This window comes from Lingula anatina, chromosome 3, assembly GCF_051362555.1.
Source record: "Lingula anatina isolate TDL-2025a chromosome 3, LinAna3.0, whole genome shotgun sequence".
Classification (NCBI taxonomy): Eukaryota; Metazoa; Brachiopoda; class Lingulata; order Lingulida; family Lingulidae; genus Lingula; species Lingula anatina.
The window spans coordinates 25803820-25818014 of NC_141769.1; the positions used below are offsets into that span (position 1 = coordinate 25803820).

At 36.9% G+C, this 14195-nt stretch overlaps 1 protein-coding gene across 4 annotated transcripts; it reads right to left on the reverse strand.

The window, feature by feature from the left end:
- Nucleotides 1-9: 9 nt before the first annotated feature.
- On the reverse strand, nucleotides 10-14108 carry LOC106156607 (UDP-N-acetylglucosamine--peptide N-acetylglucosaminyltransferase 110 kDa subunit). 4 transcript variants are annotated; one of them, XM_087007710.1, is made up of 22 exons: nucleotides 13944-14108; nucleotides 12702-12852; nucleotides 12146-12389; nucleotides 11844-11912; nucleotides 9227-9343; nucleotides 8995-9074; nucleotides 8708-8797; nucleotides 8409-8514; nucleotides 8071-8211; nucleotides 7005-7105; nucleotides 5491-5644; nucleotides 5206-5307; nucleotides 4765-4944; nucleotides 4360-4515; nucleotides 4045-4134; nucleotides 3706-3831; nucleotides 3164-3439; nucleotides 2799-2969; nucleotides 2270-2557; nucleotides 1910-2027; nucleotides 1495-1618; nucleotides 10-1335 (listed from the first exon to the last, which is right to left on the reverse strand). In XM_087007710.1, the coding sequence occupies exons 1-22, from the start codon at nucleotides 13969-13971 to the stop codon at nucleotides 1176-1178; spliced, it is 3072 nt and encodes a 1023-aa protein (XP_086863836.1). In that variant the 5' UTR covers nucleotides 13972-14108; the 3' UTR covers nucleotides 10-1175. The 4 variants fall into 4 exon arrangements, with proteins under 4 accessions (XP_086863836.1, XP_086863837.1, XP_086863839.1 ...); XM_087007711.1 differs by lacking the exon at nucleotides 7005-7105 and adding an exon at nucleotides 7588-7688; XM_087007713.1 differs by lacking the exons at nucleotides 12702-12852; nucleotides 13944-14108 and adding an exon at nucleotides 10092-10176 and having other exon boundaries at nucleotides 12146-12249.
- Between the last annotated feature and the right edge of the window lie 87 nt (nucleotides 14109-14195).

Consider the following 14195-nt stretch of genomic DNA (forward strand, 5'->3'; position numbering starts at 1 on the left):
ATGTGTCACTTAACTTTGAACAAGCACATTTTATTATCTTCAACCACAATTATAGTGCTGCTTAAAACAATAAGTGGCATCAATAAATACAAACCATTACTTTTAATATGTCGATAACAACCATGCTGTCATTGTAAACCGATTTAGTTAAACATTGATTAGTAACACCTTTTTAAATGCTGCAAACTATATTCACATACAGCAACTATCAAAAGCCAGCTATATGGTGTAATAATTCACACAGAACATTTTGGTTATGCTTCTTTTCAAACAGTGTTTGAGTTGCCCTGTGCACTCCAAGCTAGTCATGGGTATTTTAACATATTTATTATAATAATCCTAATAATCCAAGGGGGCATTAACTTGAATAAATCTAGGAAGAGCAAATTACCAAAAACCACACAAATGGTGTGTAATATCATCACGTACATGACTAAAACTACCCTCCCAAGAATTCACCCAATATGATTATCATTGAACAACTAGATTTAGAGGATTATAAAAAGGAAGCACCACACTAGTCAAATGCCATGGAAAACAACCAACCAGACATTTCATGTCATGAAATCTGGCACGACTCAAAAAGAAAACAGCACAGTGGGTTTGTATACCCCAAAAGAAAAAAAATCTCAATTACAGACTTGCTCCTTTGTAGCTTACATTATCTAGACCATTTAATTTTACCTGATTACTTTCTCTTGGTTATAACATGTGATCAGTGAAATACTAGAGCCTACATGCTGTCAGGCAGGTGGGTCAACAAATTCAGCAACACAGAAATGGGGGAGAGAACATAGAATTCTCCACAGGCAGACACCCAGGATAACAAAACTATGACTTGAATGATAAGGATAAATTACTTCATGTTTATGAATGATATTATCAATATAGATGGCCATCTTAAAATTAACCTCAGAGAAATGCATGTTTTCTTTTTTATATATACTAAAACTTAAACGGTCTTATCTAAAGGATCATTAGTAACAATGGATCATTTTCCATTCCCCTTCCCCCCCCCCCCCAAAAAAAAATTCTTGTTTAAATAAATTTCAAAAATGGGAGTATAGCTGTCATGCATAATGGATACAATGTTACGCACTGACCAAAAGCATTTTTACGCCTCCACTAATTATCAACCTAAGACAGACATGATGTTAATTCAAGCATGTAAACTGCTAATCCCAAGGTTGCACCAGATGATCAACAGATTGATCTGTTTCATATTTCATCCACATCCGGTGAAACAGTTTCTCCATATTGGAGGCATAGATGTTGGTGTTGAATAATGATCGTGCGGTGCGGTTATTCCATACTTTGGCTCTTGTAGCTTTTAAACTGCAAAAGAAAGTCAAAATCATTAAAGATGTGGCAAAATATTGGCAAAGGTGGAAACTTACACCACCATTACTGCACGTGAAAGATTTTGAAAAAGGAAGTTTTATATGTATGATGTCTAATATATACATATATATTTGGAGACATCCTATCACTTACTAGTCTCTGTCAGTGCCTAGTTTGACAGCTATCCTGATGTAGTCCTCTGGAGCAGTGGCCACCAGTTCTGGACAGCCCAAACAGTGTAGCTGAGAAGCAGCTACTCTGGAAGCCAGAGTTTCACCTGCAAATTACACAAAAGATATTCAGAATTCCACATGTAATGAGCGACGTACATGTTTAAGGGGAATGACATTAGTGACATACTGTTTAGGCTCTTTATTCCTCACAATATATTTTCTGATTGAAGTTTCAATGATCCGATCTGATAACTACACATTTCCTGCTGGGTATTTTATAATTCTTCCTACTTCATTTCTTTATTCCCTACGAAATGTTTACTGCTTGAAGTTGCTATGATCCCATCCAACAACTACACATTTCTTGTTAGGAATTCTAGACTACTTCTCCCTACCTGTCAGGGTGACCATAGGGGTGCCAGCCCAGAGGACATCCATCCCTGTGGTGTGTCCATTGCAGAGGGGCGTGTCCAAGCAGACATCAGCCAGCTGACCACGGCGTACATGCTCCTCCTGGAAACACATGGTTTAAAATAAGATTTCATTAAAAATGGCAACCAAACTGAAAATCTTTACATAGCACTCACTACACTGTGGTATTTCCATTAGAATCCAAAGAGCACAATGACATCCAATTTTAAATGACCCATTGCCAAAAACTCTTTTAAAATCTACCACACTTTCTTTCTACTTCAATCCTACTCAACCTCAACTTCAGTCAAACTACATACATACAGCATTTTATATCTACTCACTTTTGGAGCAACAGGAGAGAAGATGATTCTGCCTGGTGCTATGCCCATATTCTGAGCAGTCTGAACAAGGTTTGGCTCCCCTACAGCAGGGAACCTCAGCAGCCACAAAACTCCATTGGGCACCTGCTTCAGGATTTCAACCCACATCTCCAGGGTGCTTGGATCGATCTTGTACAGCTGATTGAAGTTGCAATAGACTATAGCCTCATCAGGCAGGTGGTACTGCTTCCGTGTAGTCAGCATGGGGTTCTGAGGGACCTCCTCACCCGTAGCAGCTTTGTTGTTAGTCTGGCATTGAAAAACATACACAAGTTATTGGCTAGGAATGTTGGATCTAATAATAAAACACCCAAATGTAGAAATTTTGTGACCACCCGAGTCTAATGGTGTGAAGCTAGACTGTTCTTCAAGTAGCTATATGCTGAATGTGAGATTTTTCCACTAGGTTGACAAAAGAAGAGTGCCATTACATATATCTTAAATACTTTGATTTCTAGTTCAATTTTTCATAAATTCCTTGACATCCTACCTGTTGAGTGGTTAGACCATTCTGTAGTACCAGTCCATTGATGCAAGTGTGTGGCTGCCCAGTCTGCACCATACTGACCACAGGGTGGGAAGTGGTCAGTTCCACTACAGGAGTGACCACTTCAGCAGGTGTTTTGTCATCCTTACAGGACGCTGCTACCTGGACAATTTCCTGGAGATAAAAAAAGCTTTTATTTCAGTTGTTGTTTTAACTATTTCACATACAAATGATGGGACTACTTTAACATACTAACGTTGGGGCTAATAATTTTTTAATCTCTCTTTATTTAATTTCAGGTTTAATACATATGATACTGACCAATCACACTGCTTGTGCTGTTATCAAACATATTTAACAGCAATTACCTTCACTTCACTGGCAGTTTCCAGGACAGGTGTCAAATCGGTAGCATTGACAATAGAGATGGTATCGGCCACCTTGCCATCCTTGGTGTCCAGGATTGCCCGCTCAATCATGTGTGGAAACATGTTCATGTGGTCTCCAATGAAGAAAGTCTCTGGCATGTATGCTAACTTCTCAGAGTACTGGTCTCTCAGTTCGTACGGAGACGTGATCTTGTCTGTGATGATGTAGTCCATAAAGGAGGCGCCACTTGTGCCAGGATAACCCAGCCACATCACCTGGAATGTAGAAAAATTTATTCAATCATCTAATAGAAAAGTTCAAGTTTTTGCAAGTCAGAATCACCATATTACTACATCTGGGATATAGTATTTGGAAGGGGCATTAGTCATAAATTCTATTTACCATTCACATGCTCAATGTCTTTGAATAAACATATCATATGAAGACTATTAACTTAACATCACAGGGTAGTCAAATTACAAGGGAAAAAGACACATCACAACAAAACACAAGCATCTTTAGATTCATCCACATTAATCACCTGAATTGGTGCAGGTCTCAGTGCAAAAATCTCATTTCTGGCTCCTTTCGTGTAGCCGTTCATATTGACAAGAATGTGGATGCCATCAGCATGGATACGGTCAGCTGCTTTACCATTACAAGGTACCTGAGGCAGAGATTTGTAACAATTTAGTTTTAACATCTCTCATTTTATGATTCAAAAGAACAAAAACTTCCTTAGCAGCACACCATTGTATTTAACACTGGCCTTATAAGTAATAAATCGTCTTGCATATATGCACTATTTACTTTCTTAGTCAAATATTCCACTTGCAGATGTGCAAAGTAATCTATTTCTAAATATCAGTTCTTTAAGTACCTGGGATAAGTCTATGAAGTGTTCTGCCTCTCTCATGACTTTGGATCTAAATGTAGTGCCATCATCAGGGCTCAAGGCATAGCAGAAGATCTGGATATTTCAAATAAATATGAATGAAATAGTATCAGTAAACTTTCCAGTTTTTTAAAAACCATACATCTCACAATTTATTCTTGAGGACTTGTATGTGCCTCTGAACTTATACCCAACAAATATTTGAGACTTCGGGAATGTTGTACACAGTTAAAAGGATTACTATTTCTATTCACGTTGCATATTAACATCACAATATTAGCTGCTTTTCTCTTCCCTCACCTCCACATTTTCCCTCTTATGTTCTCCAGGTATACTCTGCATCAGGTGAGAGGTAGGGTGGTTACCAAAGTCAGAGCTAAGGTAACCAATCCTAAGCCTCTCTCCTTCCAACTTGTGAGTGGGGTGCTGGTAGGGGGGCTTGTGCAACACATTGATCTGAACAGAGGATATTGTAGGCATGTTTAATACCACATTACATTGAACAGTTTTGTTTAAAATACCCGTTTCATTATCAATCATTATATTTATTATCAATCATTACTTCTGATAGCAGCCTTGGGGCAAGAAAGGAAACACACTGCAGTGCAGTTTTATTTACCATAAGATCTTCGTGACAAAATTGACTAATTTGATCGAGGCACTAATTTTCTTACACATCCATATTGTACAGTCTTGAAGATTTACCTTCTCTAAGCACAAGTTAGCATGTTTTGCAGCAATGGCCTTCCTCTGTTGATGTGTCAGTGGGTAGAGCATACTGTGGTGTGGGTGGACAGAGGGCAGCCTGTTCTTTTGTAACTGATCCTCTACTATCTGGACCAGACGCTTCATCCTGGCATCGTAGTCTGTCCAGTCACATGTAATCTAAAATGAAAATATGACAAATTTAAATAAATTACTGAACCTTATCCCATGTAAAAGAGCATTAAGGACAAAAAGTTAGCTCAACTCAAAACCTTATTCAAAGCAAATAATTTTTATATGGACATAAATTGCCTTTAAATTTCCTTCCATTTATTGACATAAAAAATTGACGACTGGCAAAATCAGTTTACTCAGGCAAAAATAACAAATAAAAAAAATCCTCAAAATGAAATTACAGATGTTCTTCAAGTATATACTAACCTGAAGGCAATGAGCCAAATTACAATAAGCATCTGGAAAATCTGGTTTCAACTTCAGAGCAGTTCTGTAGGATGAAATGGCTTCAGGGATATTCCCAGAGTCCTGAAAACATGGGATTCAGTTTAGTACATTTTACAACTCAAAAGTAAGACATGCCCTATTCAATTCTGCATGTTAATGCAATAGCAAATCTAAGCAGCGTCTAATACAGAGGCATGTACATCCACAAAAAAGTTTCTGGTACATACTTGCTCATACAAATATCACTTAAATTTTCTTTGTTACCTTGTGGATAGACGCCAGATTGCTGTGTGCATCAGCAAAGGCAGGGTTTATCTGTATGGCTCTGGTGTAGCACTGCAAGGCTCCCTGGATATCCTGCATCTCCTTCAGGGTGTTGCCCATGTTGGAGTAGGCATCAGCAAATGTGGGAGATATTCTGAAGACACAGTCATCATACAAAACACTGAACAACATACTTAAACTTAAGGACACCCTCTAAAATCCTGCCAATCTAGACACTTTCAATTTTAGCCTAAATATAATTATGATTTAATAATTGCACAGCGATGATAATTTTGATCTCACTCTGCCTTGGTATGTTTAAGCCATTTGCTTTAATATCATATTTGAAAGCATCAATTTTTCAATATTTTTTTTTCATCCACAATAATAACCTTAAATTTCAAAGTATCAAATGGAAAAAGCACCACCAGCATGTTTAAATGGTTAAACATTATCCAGTAAGAGTGAGCAGAACTTTGTAAATTGACCAATATCTCTTTTGTCTAGATTAACAAGGTTTTATACACTGCATTTATTCCACATCAGGCTAAAAGTAACTATTCCCAAGTTGCAAAACTGACCAACTGTGATTCACTTGGTGGCTAACATTTTTTTTACATGGATAACCATTTAAATACAAAGAACATTGTACCACACGATTTGTATTCAATATTAACCATTACACTCTTGTTTTTAAGTTTCAATTGTAATATTATTTTAACATGTGAAGGTTTTGCAACCCCTAGTTTATAAATCCTGTCAATACCTAAGCATGAACTATCTAGTTATTGACAACTAAAACAGTTAAGATCACTTCAAACAATAGCTATGCAAAAGACTTAAAATCAACACTGAGACTACTCATTTATTAATTCATTTTTCTTTTATTTGGAGGGAGGGAGGGGGGGGGGATCAATTTACTTGGGAACAACACAGGGAATTTTCTATGTAAAGGCCTCAGAATTTTGAAGATTGTTATGATAAAAAACACAAAGAAACAAACAAATAATGGAGCATCTTGAAAGAATAACTGTGCAATTCCACTCAATCACATATGACAATTTGCAAAATTACTGCAACCCAGTGCTGATTTTAAGTGATATAACAACATACACCCAATCAAATTCTAAGCCAGCAGTTGAAAGAAATAAAGATTGTAGCCAGTCTTAGCTGCTGGAGTGACAACAGCATATTTTCTTCACTTTGCAAAAAAAAGTAACAATTTTACATTTAAGCTTTTTCTTTCACGTTTTTTTTTTTTATAAATATATGAAATCAAAGCATTTCCAGCTTTTTAGATACAAAAACTTTTCTTAGCAGCTTCAAAATTGACACCCAAACATAGCTACTTCCTGAAATAACACACAATTGATAAGACTTAGAAAAGAGATACTATTAAAAGCCACCTATCAGCTTACAACTACAGTTAGCTGTTAATTTCTAAATAGTGTAATAATATAAATCCAGTGTCATTCATCATCCCTTTGGGCAAAATCTCTGCTATGTACGGATACCTGATTGCTTCCTTGTAATGCATAAGGGCATCAGTGAGTTTGCCCTGCTGCTGTAAGATGCTGGCAAGGTTGGAGTGAGCAGCTGCAAATTCAGGAAACACCTGCCAAAACAAACATACAGCATGCACCCTTACTATACACTGTGTTATCTACTACTGGGCTTGGGAGATTTCTTTATCACCAAGTCTCTCCTCGTCAGCATTCAGATAGGGAAATATCCTAGTAGCTCCTCTGGCTCTATAGCAGGGTCACATGAAAAGCTGCAGGGAAGTTCTGATCATTTCCTATCATCCCACCCCCAGAGACCCAGGCCTTTCTCAGCCACCACTGTCCAACACTACCACATGGAATACAGCCACAGGAAAGTGTACGAAACTTAACTGATCTTACTAAAGCACTGAAGCATGGCCAGTTGTTTCACTCCAGTAGTGGTGCACAGTGGTACTATGGGGACCCAGCTTGCAGGGAGCTCTACCAGCAGAAATATCCCACGAGAATAGTGTGCAATACTTCTGCCTTTCTCCCTGTCACGCTGGGTTTACTACCCTGGGACATCAATGGCCAAATGACCAGCCATCACTACCTGATAGCCTCCTTGTAGTGCATAAGGGCCTCGTGGAGCTTGCCTTGTTGTTGTAAAACACTGGCCAAATTGGAGTGAGCTACTGCAAATTCAGGGTACACCTGAAACACGCAGGAGCAGGGGGAAAACATTCAGAGGTTGTTCAAGGTAAACAACATGTCCTGAAATCAAGTCATCTCATCTCACAAGCAAGAAGAAAAAAGTATCTTTCTTTTTAATTGTAAAATCAGAGAGACAGTTCAAGTAAAGGGAAGTTCAGTTATGGTCCAACTATACCTGTTCCACCAAATGATATCCAAAGGGTCCTGAAACTTTTCTACAAAAAGTGCACACGCAAAGATTGCCTTTAGTTTTCAATCTTTCTGTAGAATAATTGTTTTGGAAAATAATTTCAATGTCACTTTATTCATCTATCAAAATTCAGATTTTCTATCTACAAACAAGGACCAATGTTTAAAATGGCAAATCCATCTGGAATCATACCTCCAAAGCCTTCAGGTAGAGCCTGACAGCTTCTTCAGTGTGTCCTTGCTCTCTTTTTATATTGGCTAGATTGTTTAATGAATCTGCATGGGTTGGACACAACTTCAGGGCAGTGTTGTAGCATTTCTCTGCTTCAGCAACCTGAAAAATGTTTATCATTAGTTTGCCTTCTTTGCAAAGAAATTTGCAAAACAAATAAATCCCAAGTTTATCCACTTAATACATAGCTTACATTTTTGACAAACAAAGGCTTTGTTTTTTAACATCACCAAGATGTTAAGTGACATTACCAAAAACAAATATTATAATTTTTTTCCATGGGGTTTATGTTATATTACCTGCACTTTCTCTTTCAAAGCATTAGCCAAATTGCAGTATGCATCAGGGAAGTTTGGCTGCAGCTCAATTGCTCTTCTATATGTGTCAATAGCCAAGTCTATCAATCTTGAAAAAGAAACATCATGGCCTTGATTAAAACAAACTTAGCTCTAAGAATTAATCATACACTAATTTTATCTGACTGCATGTTATTTCTTTAGACAAATTTTTGCAATAACATACTTTCTTTCAACATTTTAATCAAGTTCAAATCACCATTTACAAAACAGGAACAGTTCTGCGCTTAGTTTTGACTTACCCCTGTTCATAGTAAACACAAGCCAAGTTCCCATGAACTATAGCATGGTTTGGACTTAGACTAAGGGCTCGCAGATAAGCTGCAACAGCTCTGCAAAAGAGTGACACATTGCATCACATTCTGCATGTTAAATAAAGCAACCTCATGGGATTTAGAGGTTAAGTAGTAAATATACAATTCTTAATAAAAGAGATTTCACAATTCTATGTATGCATCCAACCAACCTGAAAGTCGAGACCTAAATGCTATATATGAATGTTACAGCAATTTCTATATAGTCCACCTACCTGTCAAAGATCCTAGCTTCTTTTAAGACATTGCCTAAATTGATATACGCATCTAAGAAACTTGGGTCTAGAGCCACTGCCTAAATTGAAACAAAAAAAAAAATTATTTTTTAAAACATGTTTATAGTAGAAGCGCAAACATTACTATTTTAACATTAAAATGCTATTTTTCTTTTTAACATATTCAAATATGATGTCCTTTTGGTAACCAAGCCACAAAAACTATACTTACTTTTTCAAAGTGATGAATTGCCAGCCATATTTCTCCTTGTGCGTTAAACACACATCCCAGATTACTCCAAGCTACAGCAAAGTTGGGTTGAGTCTCTATGGCTTTTAGATAACATGCCTGGTGTGGGTGGGTCCATATCCCAAAGGTTGGCACAGGGGGGTTCAGGTTACAACCATTCAGTTGGATCCAGTGTGGAGTGGAGGAAGTGAGAGGAGGTAGAAGTGACAGAGGGACAGACAGACAAAGAGAGAAAAAAGAAAAAAGAGAAAAAGAAGTATATTAGACATGGTAAAATTGCCAGTTTGTGACAGCGTCTGCGTGGTTGAGAGCGTACGCATGCGCGGGACGCAGCGCGGACTTGTATGTGAGACCAAAACAAACCATGCTCAGACGGTTAACTATTTCTAATACATACAATGAACTGATAATCAACAACAGCTACAATCTGTGAGACTTAGGTTTATTGTGCTCTCAACAGTCAATAATGCAGCAGTGTGGCAACCTCCCTCCCAACGCTGGTAGCAGCTCGCAGCGCACCACGCTCTTTGCAGAAAGGCAAAAATCCTGAATTCAAATCTTTTTTTCTTCAAACTTCATAAACATTTACTGATAAATACCATTTTGAGCCAGTCTCCCACTTATGCAATTTTATCCAAAAACATGTTGAATAATTTGGTTTTTCCCAAAAATAGATTTCAAATAAGAGAAATGTCCCAAACGGAGTGTTTTATGGTGCCAAACCTGTGTGAATTTCTGTCGAAACTTTGCGAGATATTTCTGCAGTGTTCACTTGGGTCGACTGACTGATAGTTCAAACCATAGGCATCTTGCATGTTAGGGCTACAAACCCCAATTTATTTCATACCACTGGCTTTTCTTCAGATTCTGACGTCCTTTGGGTACCCTCTGCAAATGGGCAGGTCCAGAACAAAACACTTGTCATGGTATAACTAGACACAGATCAAATAGAAATAAACTTTTCATTAGTATTAATGAAGGAAAACCCCCATGCCTTCACTCATCAGCTCTCTTAAAGTAAACTCATTGCACACCTTGAATTTTATGACAAAATGTTACTGTGCTACAGACAATTTTTTAGTGAGAATATTTGACAATTTCTTGTCCAAATCAGTTCTACTATTAGTAAAACAATCTATTTTAAACAGATAAATATATTTAGTAGAACTGATGACAAGACATCATCTCACTAAAAACATCTGCAACACTGGTTGTCTGCAACTGAGGCATTAAATTGCTGAAAATACTTAGACCAGAAGGGGTGTTGTTGTGTGAATTTTAACCAAGTTGCTTTAAGTACATTAAATCTTTTATTAATGTGAAGTATTACATAAGTAAAGTTTGCTAGTATTATTGATGTTCAGTCTGACTGTGGTTATGATGATTGTACCTGGAGAAGATAAGTTTCCCAAAAACCATGAATTTTCAATGCAATGCCAAACAAATGCAATAGTCTTTCACTAAAAAAGCAACAGTTATGGAAAACACATTAAACAAGGACCTGCCTTCAGAAAGACCATTGTTTATATAAAAATACTACTATTTCACAGCACAACTTACACAATTTCCTTCGCTTGCTTCAGAGAGATGTGTTGCAGATTCTCATCTCATGCAATCTTGGCTCACATAAAGTACATAATTATTAAATTTAGATGTTTTACTATTCCCATGCAAGTTTCAACACCACAAAATATTCCCCTTAGATTGCAGCAGAAAATGAAAATCTGCCAATAATAATATGCAGCGCTAGCGCAGGTTTACAGTTGTCCTGAAAATAACTGCATGATGCTTCAACTGCAAATTTTTGTACAAATCCCATGATAAAGCTTTCACTGGGCCAACTAATGATATCCATCCTATTACTTAATATATGTACATATATAACAAAGGCATCAGTTTCAGCAATTTGTACAGTGTTTTCCAGGATCAACGTATAATCCAGGAAACCCAAATTGGTTTCCAGGGGCTTACATGGACAAAATACCACTCCACTGCTTAGAATGGCAGCTTGTCCATGTACAGGCCATGACTATCTCCACTCTTGTAATCTGAAAGAATACAACACTTGTGATCATGAGGAAAAGGGGCAGGGCGCCTCCTGTTTATAAAACAAGAGGTCTTCTTGGTGTAGCACTTTAGGCTATCAATGGAATGCTAAAACATGACACATAGCTTCACTTTGAAATTAAATGAAGTTTTTTTTTAACATGTAACAATAATTAGGCATTCTCCTTCATCTGTTCAATGTAAAGCATTCCATTAACCCAAAGTCTTACATCATTGCGCGGTCTGCAGGAGCAGTGAGAGCTGTGCTGTGTAAAACATACATCCTGTAAACACATGATTATTTAATAACAAACCCAAATCTCTCTGAAGGCAACCACACAGCAGTCCAAATTCATACAACAGGAAGAAATGAGCTTCCAGTGTCAGACATGTACATAAGAGAGCATTTGTCTCATCTTATTGCAAATGAGACATGCTGCAGCAGCATTAGTCCTTGTCTCTTCTCAGGCCCTACAATTTTTTTTTATTGTGATGTATGCTAGTGTGTGCTATCACCATGACAGTGACTGTAAGTGGCACAGACTCAAAATACCTTGGCCTCATCTAGTCGCCCCAGTGCTTTCAACAGGTTGCCCAAATCACTTCGCACACAGTACAGGTCCTAAAACAAAATAAGAGACCATGTGACGTAGTTTCACAATACTCTCTTTGATTTAAATAATACCAAGGACTTTCTCAATGTTCCCAACTTCAGAAGAACTAAAGAAGGTGGACTTAACAGCAACGGCAATATTATTCTTTGAATAGTCAAAGTTCCTTTCAAAATAAAACAATCTATTTTGCAAAATCAAAATTTATTATGTTGAAAATAAGACTACAGAAAATGAGTCTTACAGGGTTGTACTGCAGTGCTGTCACATAAGCTTGGACTGCCTGTTCCATGTCTCCAGCAGCTACCAAGGCAGCAGCAAGGTTAATATAGCCATCTATGAAGTCAGGTTTTAATCTAACAGCATGTCTGTAATTTTCTAGGGCTTCTTGGAGTTGCCCCCTTTCTTTATATACATTCCCAAGATTTGAATATGCTTCAGCTAAAAGTGGATTCTGTTTAATGGCAAGCTGGCTAAAATATGCTGACCTGGTGGAAAAAAAATATGTGATGTAAGAAAAAAAATGGTCTTTCAGCAAGGGTTCAAAGCTAGACTCTACCTTACATATAAAACATTAACCACCTTCTGACTGGGTTACTTATTGAACTAACCATTAAAATTACTTCTATTTTCCATTATTTCTTAAATTTGCCCCCCCCCCCCCCAAAAAAAAAAAAAAAGGCCCATCATGACCCATCAAAAGAAAAACTGAATTCCAAAACATAACATATTTTATATGACCTAATAAGAACTTTTTAAGGCAAATAAGTTCTTTTTACCATGAATAAACACCAACTTACTTATCCAGTCTTCTACACTGAAAGTGTATAGAACTAAGCAAGAGCAGCACCCCTGTATTATCTGGCTCTTGTCTCCATAACTGCATGCAGTGTTGCTCTGCCCTTTCATAATCTCCTGCCTGGTATTCCCTATGTGCCAGTTCAGCTAAACCTACAAGACATTTTAACCTTTAAATCACATTTTCCTAAGTAATCTTGGTCTTTGTTCCTAATCTAATACACAAAGACAACACGTAAATGAAACAATCTAAAACATGAGACTTTCAGTCTCTTTAATTACATTACAAAAGAATTGCCCTTTCACATGTGTTAATGTATTAGATTAACTTTCAGATTTTTGTACATTAAATACAAAGGTTAAGCCAATAAAGTATTCACTTAAATGGCAAACATTTATGTCCTATCTTGGATAATAAAATAATTATATATTAGTAATAGTTCTTAAATGAGGCACAGTTAATAATGGTAAGAATGGGGCCTTGAAATGACAGATATCCATATTCCTGCCTTAATATTTTATAAATTTCAGCTGTTATTCTAAAATACATGGGACTTTGTGTCACAGGTACACTCATCTTTGGTTTCATTGTCTACATTTGTTACTTTAATATAAATATTTTACTGCATATAAAATGAGAAAAGCATTTGGGATAGTGGATTTTTTACATATTTTCAAACTCTTGATTTTATGGCTGCATTAAGTACGCATAGGGACAGATCTTTGGAAGCTCTTCGCTTCGAAAAGCCATTCCCACCAAAGCTGGAATGTTGACAGCAACATTAAAAAATTTGGGTTTTGAAATCACTCTATCCTCGTCTGTTCTCATTTTCCTGGAAACTCATAACAAATGTTCTCATGCTCTGCATTGCAAGAATCTGTTTTCATAGATTCAAATATTTTCGATCACATATATTCCAATACTTTCAGTGTTTGAACATCAAAGTTAATCGATATGAAAATGACTGCACATATTACTTATTCAAAAATTATTTGTATATAACCTTAAAATCAATTATATTTTTGATATAGCATGCTGCTTCAAGTTTATTTACATTTTCAAGGGAGGTTGTACGTGTCCATATTTTTTCATCAAGCTAACTGAATAAACCTAACATGCAGAACAATGACGCAGGATTTTAACAAAAGAGCTCGAGGTCACAAAGATAAGTCCACAAATGAAAGGGATATGAATGTCCACACATAAAAATTTTGATTTTTTAAAATCAGAAGGTACTACTCACCGGTTGTATCTATGAACTGCGTTCCCATTTCAATTCATACGTGTGAAATAACCTGCTATTATCCGGGTGGCCCTGTTTCGGCACAGTGCGGTAAAAATCCAAAATGGCGTCCGCAAACTATGCATACCAAATTGGGGTTGTGCAAAAGAAAATAGTGCCTACGTATAATAAATTATTTGATTCAGCCTTGTTCCATTAATGTTTTGAATGTTATTTTGCATTTATGTTATGTAAAATTGGTTTGAGCATATG